This window comes from Ictalurus furcatus, chromosome 21 (genome assembly GCF_023375685.1).
Source record: "Ictalurus furcatus strain D&B chromosome 21, Billie_1.0, whole genome shotgun sequence".
In the NCBI taxonomy this organism is placed as follows: domain Eukaryota; kingdom Metazoa; phylum Chordata; class Actinopteri; order Siluriformes; family Ictaluridae; genus Ictalurus; species Ictalurus furcatus.
Window position 1 is genome coordinate 20,897,541 of NC_071275.1, and position 8,974 is coordinate 20,906,514.

The 8,974-nt window shown below is 43.6% G+C and overlaps 1 protein-coding gene across 1 annotated transcript in view; it reads right to left on the minus strand.

Annotated features, from left to right (window-relative positions):
• Window positions 1–8,974, minus strand: part of LOC128624717 (plexin-A2-like) — a 29,967-nt gene that overhangs the window by 3,510 nt on the left and 17,483 nt on the right. Inside the window, exons 5-11 of the mRNA XM_053652376.1 lie at window positions 8,229–8,391; window positions 6,662–6,765; window positions 6,155–6,251; window positions 2,869–3,065; window positions 2,606–2,775; window positions 2,197–2,409; window positions 1,525–1,675 (exon numbers count right to left, since the gene is read on the minus strand). Coding sequence (XP_053508351.1) covers window positions 1,525–1,675; window positions 2,197–2,409; window positions 2,606–2,775; window positions 2,869–3,065; window positions 6,155–6,251; window positions 6,662–6,765; window positions 8,229–8,391 — 1,095 coding nt within the window. The remainder of the gene's footprint in view (window positions 1–1,524; window positions 1,676–2,196; window positions 2,410–2,605; window positions 2,776–2,868; window positions 3,066–6,154; window positions 6,252–6,661; window positions 6,766–8,228; window positions 8,392–8,974) is intronic.

Here is an 8,974-nt window from a genome sequence, read left to right on the forward strand (position 1 = left end):
AAGATGGCGGTGTACAGCGAGGCTTTTTAAGTCTATTTCTATAAAATGAAGAACAAAGATCAGGTGTGTTTAGCTTTTTATGTTTTTAATAAATTTATGAAGCCGGTATAAACTTTATCGTTACATATTAAATCGTAATTGTACAACGCTGTCGTATCTTGTGCAGGAAATTAGCTTGTTTTATTGTAATTTTTTTTTTAAAGCCTGATATTAACTTACTGCATTTACCAAACACTTTAATAACTGAAATCAGCGTCCGAGTTGAGTAAACATCCGATTTCAACAAATTTACCGTCAACTACAGACGTTACGTCCGTTGATTCCACCGCGTTTTCTTATAGACACGCCCCCCAGACTCGGACACTCTGAGCTCAAAGAAAATCCAGAGTTTCCCCCGCTCGTAATTACAACTTTGTGGTGGCGTTCGTCTGCGTTCAACTCGTAAATACGATCTTTCCGACACGACCATAATGATACCATAACGGCAAATTTCCAGCCTGTAATGTTGATATATATGAAATGTAAGCAGGGGTTTGGGAAGGAGAATGAGTTTCAGAAACACAGTACCAGAGTCTCCCATCTTCACATCTACAACACGTAACTAATCGGATAAATACGGACCGTACATCACGCAGTTCTCCAGTGCAGCTCCCAAATCCAGACATGTTGAGACAGCTGGAACTTTCTGACATCCGGCCAGACTGTGGGTTTAATCTCAGGCCCAGAACTACGTCCGGGTTCCTAAAAGCGTCTCGGTTTTAAATAATAATAATAAATTCCCAGCAAACCTACAGTAAAGACTTGATTTCTCTCTTCACGCTGGTCTTTCCTTCCCAATCTGCAGCACAACGTCTGAATAACTGGTGACTTTTCTGTTTTTTTTCTCAGTGTGTCCATGAACTGCGCCAGAGTTTTTGTCAGTGTAAAGTGAAAGGACTTAATGTTGGGTAAAGATCAAGGCAAGTTAGATCTCCTGGGAGCTCATTTACCACCGAGCCGTGAGATGAGGACGTTTTAAGGACAGGAGCCGGTTCTGCATTTCTGTGTGTCTCAGTGTTCACAATCCAAATGATCTGATATCGTATCCTTTGCCTACGAGTTCTGCAGTTGTCCCAAGAAGGTTCCATCTAGAACCCTACAACAGTTTTTTTTTTTCCCATCAGAAAGAACCCTTATCAAATGAATCCTTAAATAACCTTTTTATTTATTTATTTATTTATTTATTTATATAAAGAGTCTATGTATTAACTGGAGCACGTAAATAAAACGCTGAAATGAGTTCTGGTGGGTTTAGGACCATGAAACAGACACATTAACATTCGTATTAAAACTTTCAGCTCTACATTACAGGCCTTGATGGATATGGATGGTTCCGTATTAAATCGTGGGAAGGTTCTGGATTAACAAACTCCAAATTGTTACTCGTTGCTTTCTTCTTAATGTCTACGTCTTGCAGCAGGTACACACAGCATGAAGCACAAGAGACGTGACAGTAAGTGTAAGCAGATCTGAAGTGTACCGTACCTCCTGGCTGTACTTCCTGACGTAGGCGTAGATCTCGTGCAAGGCACTGAGCGCGTTAAACTCGTGCGAATGAAGACGCGCTTGCTCGGCCAAATACGCGTTCATGTCCTGATCGCTGATGGACGGCAGACGGCTTATATCGGCATAGTACCTGTAAACGAGACAGAAACACACCTGAGCTTGGTTCCAAAGCCCACAGAGATGCACAGTGAGGAATTCTAATACAAGAAATGCTTTTGCTTGAATTGAGAACGTTGTAGAAACTACTCTCGAGATTCTTTGTGCTGTCATTCCTCAGAAGGAACGATCTGCAGAGGAAAGTTTAAATACAAGACACGATTACACTGCGGAACCTCTCGCTACGAGTCAGTCGGTCGTCCTGATGAAATGTTGAGTGCAGCTAACATTAGCTAGGCTACAAATTATGTGAAGTGCACTCTCATTCTGTGCAGAAGGACATGGTATTTGTAGGGTATCGTCATGATCAGAACAGAACACAGCCAGAGGTTATCCTTCCTCTCCTCCTGATTGGCTCGTTCTGTCTTCCCTATTCACACCTGCCTCAGGTTTGTTCTAAGTAAGAACTGCTGATTGGGACTCCTTCAGTCACGTGACCATCACGGCGTACAGCGTTAACGATTTTAGATTTAATCTGTCGGTCGTGTCTCTTACCGCTCCACCCAGCTCTTATAGTGCGGGATGTCTTTAGCATAGAGGAGCTTGTTCGAGGGCGAGTCCTTGCCGAGTCGATGTTCCGAGGTCGAGCACGAGTCCATGAAGGTCTGAGCCACTACGGATAGACACGCGTCCGTAATGCTGCTCTTATGGATGTCGAACACGAACTGAGGGTTTTTGATCACGTTCACCCAGAAGCGCAGAGGAAGACTGCGTGAGAAGAGTTCAACGTCAATCAACAAATAAGAAGAACAATGTTTAATTTTAAGGAACTGGCTTGATCCTCACTCGAGTTACTGATGATTGGAACCTTCCAGTCCTCATAATAATCTCCTGCATGCCTCAGCATTATGAAATCTAAGCGTCTAGTATAAGTATTGTTTTTTTGCATCTTGTCGTGTCTCACCAGTTGCTCTTCCACGTGTGTCGGACGTCGGGGTCGTGGATGCCGTGTTTGTCCGCCTGCTCATCCAGGAAGTCGAACATGTATTTGATGGCGAGCGGGAGCGCGCTGCCCCGATTCGCCGTGCTGAAGAGCGTCTCGAAGAGATCGTCCACAAACTTCTGCAACGTCCCCTGCAGGAACACGGACACAACTGGTCATTAGGAATCACTACTCTGTGTGTGTGTGTGTGTGTGTGTGTGTGTGTGTGTGTGTGTGTGTTTGACCTTGGTGGCCAGAAGGCGGGTCAGGTAGATCTCAGACACCATCTTGCTGCCGCGATCAGCTTCTTTTTGGTCTCCGTGTTCGTGGTTTTTGACCAGATGCCAAACTTTAACGCTGCTCTCCATATCTGGCGTGATCATCGGCACCAGGGAGTGTGAGAAGTCCGGACTGCCCGCGGACACGGAGCGAAGGACTGCATCTGAGGGAGAGAGAGAGAGAGAGAGAGAATTGTGTTCGGTTTGGCTTACACAAACGTTTACACACAACTTTACTAAAATATTGGAGTGAGGTCCTTTGTCAGTGTGAGTGTAAAACAAATGAGTAAATATTCAATAAAAACATACCAGTGACATAGAGATAGATAAACAAATAGATAAACAGATAGATAAACAAATAGATAAACAAATAGATAAACAGATAGATAAACAAATAGATAAACAAATAGATAAACAAATAGATAAACAGAGAGATAATCAGATAGACAGACCGGTAGATAGACAGATAGATAGACAGATAGGTAGACAGGTAGATAGACAGATAGATAAACAGGTAGATAAACAGGTAGATAGACAGATAGACAGACAGATAGATAGACAGGTAGGTAGACAGGTAGATAGACAGATAGACAGGCAGATGGAAATAGAGATATATATACACAAAGCCTTTGCAGACTTTTTTCCTAGTATTTGGTCTAAAAGGGTTTTAAAAAGTGACCAAAGGTTAAAAAGGCTTTGATATTCACAGCATTTCTTTTATAAAATTTCAGTATTTATTTATTTATTTATTTAGTATCAGTTTGTACTTTCTGTGTTTTATGTAGAAAGTGTGAGGTTCGGCATGTCTCATCCTCAGGCTGTGTGCCAGCAGAGATGAAGAGGTTAATGATACACACAGCAGGACATGTAGTACACACACACACACACACACACACACACACACCCCCACAGCAGTTCACACCGTAATTAGCCTCTGCTTCCATCAGCAGATTAGACAGGTTGAACTCTCGCCCCCTCCGCACCGAGCGGCTCATCACACGAGGTCGTTCAGCAGAAACTTCTCGTTCACACTACAAGGTCACGGCACACTTTCACACTCATTAACTCACACACACTTATCTCATAACTAACAAAAGAGCTGCTCTGCACTGAACTTTTCCCCGAGACCCACAAGCTTCTTTTCAGATTCCTGTCCTTCCACACAGCACGTAAATAAAACGCTGAAATGAGTTCTGGTGGGTTTAGGACCATGCAACAGACACATTAACATTCGTATTAACCCTTTCAGCTCTACATTACAGGCCTTGATGGATATGGATGGTTCCGTATTAAAGCATGGGATGGTTCCAGAGTAAATCGTGGGAAGGTTCTGGATTAAACCTTGGGATGGTTCCGGATTAAATCGTGGGAAGGTTCTGGATTAAAGTGTGGAATCGTTCCGGATTAAAGTGTGGGATGATTCTGGACTAAATCGTGGGATGGTTCCGGATTAAATCGTGGGAAGGTTCTGGATTAAACCTTGGGATGGTTCCGGATTAAATCGGGGAAGGTTCTGGATTAAATCGGGGAAGGTTCTGGATTAAACCTTGGGATGGTTCCGGATTAAATCGGGGAAGGTTCTGGATTAAACCTTGGGATGGTTCCGGATTAAAGCTTGGGATGGTTCCGGATTAAATCGGGGAAGGTTCTGGATTAAACCTTGGGATGGTTCCAGATTAAATCGGGGAAATTTCTGGATTAAACCTTGGGATGGTTCCGGATTAAAGCGTGGGATGATTCTGGATTAAATCATGGGGGGGTACCAGATTAAAGTGTGGGATGGTTCCAGATTAGGTGAGACAGTGGAAAAGGCTCATCTGCTTTACGGTGATGCTACAGACAGACGTTTTCTACATAATGGCGTGATGCTGTGATCAGCCTTCACGGGTTCCTCTCGCGTCATGGTTATATTCAATCCAGCAGCTCGCCTTCGTACTTCAGAACTGAAGTGTGTCAATAAATTATACAGTTCATGTGCACGTACAATTTTGAAGGATTCGCACTAGAACAATATTGTTTGGAAACTCTGTTGAGTCGGTGACGGTGCAGAATGGAATGTTCCACTTACAGATCAGATTACACAGCGCTGAGGAATAAACAACAGACTAATGACTTCTCCACATCTGTAACGCTCCTGAATTCACACTTCATTCATTTCACACACTTCATTAATGTAACACATGGGAACTACATCAGACTCCATCCTGTATCTTGTCACTGGTTTGTTCCTCTGTGTGTGTGTGTGTGTGTGTGTGTGTGCGCGCACTCCACATTCCCAGTGTTATTCTGGTATTTGACCGCTGTCTATTCGCCTGATCTGTGGTTGCGGCCCTCGCCATGGATACGGCCCGGACTTTTTATTTTTATTTAAACAGCACGGTGGGATTTGTGCTGCAGATAATCAGTTAAATGTGTAGTATATTTTAGCCTGGGGTATTTCAGGATGTTGGTGTGTGTGTGTGTGTGAGAGAGAGAGAGAGGCTGAAATATGGTACGTTCGGTGGTTTTAGCTCTAAGGCAGTTGTAGATTTTTAACGCTACTTTTAATGAGCTGTGTTCTGTGTTTGTTCCTCTGTGGGTGTGAAGATCGATCTTCACTCATCTGTGACCCTCGGCACGCTGACACGGGGTTATTACACACCATCTTCGAGCAGGGTTAAAGAGTGTGTGTGTGTGTGTGTGAGAGAGAGAGAGAGAGAATGGTTTTAACTCAAAAAGACGCAAGTACAATTGTTATCATTACATGCATGGAACAAATGCAGGAAATTATATAATGGTAATAATTAAAATGTGTATAACATTTCATTAATCATTAATAATAATAATAATAATAATAATAATAAGGATTGCACCCCCAAAAAAACATTTAACAAATTTATGAAAAGTAGTGTAATAAAATGCAGTGTAAACCATCGTGCGTTGACGTCAGCTCATGTTCCGTTCTGAAGAGGCGTCATGTGATGATGTCATCAAAAAGCGCCAGTCTAACACACACGGGAGCTCTGGGGAGCTCGTGTTCACTACATCACGATTTATTTCAAGTTTTTATTAACTCTTGTTAAAAAGACGCGCAGTACAGGAGAGATGGAGGGATTCCTGACGGTTTATTTATCATTGTGTGATGGAGAGAGAGATTAAACAGAAAGAAATGATGCTTTAAGGCACCGTGATGATTAATTGAGGCTGAATTCTTTAATCATGTGGTTTAACAGCGTGTTTCTCCTGCAGGACCAGAGCAGGATCACAGACTCACCGTATCGGCTGAAGCTCTGCGGGAAGCTGGCCGATGTCGAGATGTTGTAGGAGGACATCTGCTTAGGTACCAGAGCCATCACACAGCGATCAGACACCTACCCACACACACACACACACACACACACACACTTCTATAAACTGCTGAAGGCTCAGGGTGAATGTTGTAACCAAACTCTCACCGAATACTCTGTTTATAAGGTTTAACGTCATCCAAAGCCAATAATGTTAACTCGAACGTAAAACATCTGCAAACCTTTCCTATAATAACCAAACCTGAGTTTAATATTAGACCTGAGCTTCATATTAAATCTGTAGCGATGTTTGAACGAATAAAAAACGAGTGTACATGTGATTAAAAGTAAATAAATAAACGTTCGGATTAAACCCATTTTTGACTGCTCTAATGGGCGTGGCCTGATATTCTAATGAGCTCACTTGATTGAGATATTATGGAGTTATTGTTGATTAGTCTTTAATGGCGTTAGCATCGGCGAGTGAAGATGACCTGATAGTGAACAAGTGTGTTGAGTCTCTTCCAGTCGTTTTCAATTTTAGTGGTGATGTCCTCGTCCTGCAGGACCACGCGCGCTGTGCGGCCCTGACGCCATTCTGTAACACACACACACACACACACACACGCTTTTAGTGCTCTCAGCTGTCATCATGTGACTAACCTAAAATTCAAGGAGACACACAGACACACACATGCTCTGTGATCTAGATTATAAAACACTCATACTCCAGGATGCCTGACCTACTCTGATCCACTCTGACAGCCACACACACACACACACACACACACACACACACACACACACACACCGAGTGAGAGAGGAGTGTGTGTGTGCATGCAAAATTCATCTCAATCCCATAACAATCACTTCCACTTTAAATAATTGAAGCGGGTTTGTCCTTCACCACCATCAATAATCCATCATCTCCCAACCGCTCGGGATAAAACCAGCCGCTCCTCGCCGGTCGCGACCCCGAGACGAAGTTCTCTTCCCCACCACGTAACCCGAATGACTCACGGCCCTGTTCCACTTCAAGCCTGGTTCCGAGTCCTTTAACTTTTAATTGTGCTTCATTCCTAGTTCGATTCGAGTCGTGACAGTCGCCAGCGTGTTGAGTTTAGACTCTCGTTTATGGCACGCTGTCGGCTCCTTTAACAGCTGGACTGGATTTACAGGATTTAGTGGTAATATCCTTGCTAAGTCGTTTCTATCGTTAAGTTCAAGCCTTAGTTTTCTGGTTCCGGTTTTCCCTGATCGTTCTGGTTCCGGTTTTCCCTGATCGTTCTGGTTCCGGTTTTCCCTGATCGTTCTGAATTGATGCTTGGGCCCACGCTCGCTTCTCTAACAATTCTTTAATAAATCACACATTGAGGGGTTTTTTTTTGCACCATGCTAAATCGGAGGCTGTACACTTCCATCATCTGTTCGCTACATGAGCGTCGCAGTTTCACACACCGAACACGTCTCATGGCTGATGGATTGCGTTTGGTGTAATGAGGACACTGTGGAAATGAGGTTTTTATTTATTTTATTTATTTATTTTTTGGCTGAATAATCAGTTTAACAGCTCTGTGCTTGTGCTGGAGTTTACAGAAATGTAATCTCCCGTGGTGAACTGGAACGTTTCTCACGCGGCGGAACGTCGCGGACATGTCTGTGTTAAATAAGGGATTCCCCGATCCCCGAGTAATACGGAAGAAAGCCTTGTGTTAGTGTTAGATAGCAGATCAACTCTCTCAGCTCTCGGTCAAGGACTTGACTTTATTTGCCCGTCTACTCCATGATTCATTCTCAAGTTAGAAAACGAACACAAAACACACATAAAAAAAAATCTCAAATGCTTTCATGAAAAAAAGATTTTTTTTTTTTTACAAAGAAACAATAATGAAGAGCAGATGATGAACAGTCTGCTTCACTAATCTAAATGAAGTTGGCTGGCGTTCTTCGTTCAAATTAATGATCGCGCCTGACAATCTGTCCGTCCATCTGTCTCACACACACACACACACACACACACGTTACTGAGAGAGAGAGAGAGAGTGTGTGTGTGTGAGTTACCCAAGTCCATATCGCCTGCACGCGGTCTCTGAGAGTATGGGACGTTCTTATAGATGGCGTCGAGGATTTTCTCCTTCACCTGCGTGATGGTGTCACAGTTTAACACCTTCACCACCACCTCCATCCCCCCATTCTCCTGGTCTCCATCCACACAGCACACCGTCTAGAGAGAGAGAGAGAGAGACAGAGGGAGAGAGAAAGAGAGAGAAGTTAACAAGGGGAGAGAGAGATGGGAAGGAAAGAAAGTGGCAGATAGGAGCAGAAGAAGAGACAGAGAAACAGAGAGAGAGGGAGAGGAAAGGAGAAAGAGAGAGGCAGAGAAGGGGAGAGTGAGAGAGAGAAAAAAAGGGAAAGGGAGAAAGAGAGAGGGATGGTGAGGAGAGAGATAAACAGGGAGAGAGACAGACAAGCAGATGGGGAAAAGAGTGGAAGAGAGAAAGAAAGGAAGAGAGAAGGATAGAAAGAGCAAGAGAGCAGCAGGGAGAAACAGAATGAGAGTGAGAGAGGGAAATGGAGGGAGAAAGAGAGACAGACAGGGAAAGTGAGAGACAGAGGGAGAGACAGGAAAAGTGAGAGACAGACAGAGGGAGAGAGAGACAGACAGAGGATGAAAGAGACAGACAGAAAAAGTGAAAGAGAGACAGAGGGAGAGAGAGACAGACAGAGGATGAGAGACAGACAGAAAAAGTGAAAGAGAGACAGAGGGAGAGACAGACAGACAGAGGATGAGAGACAGACAGAAAAAG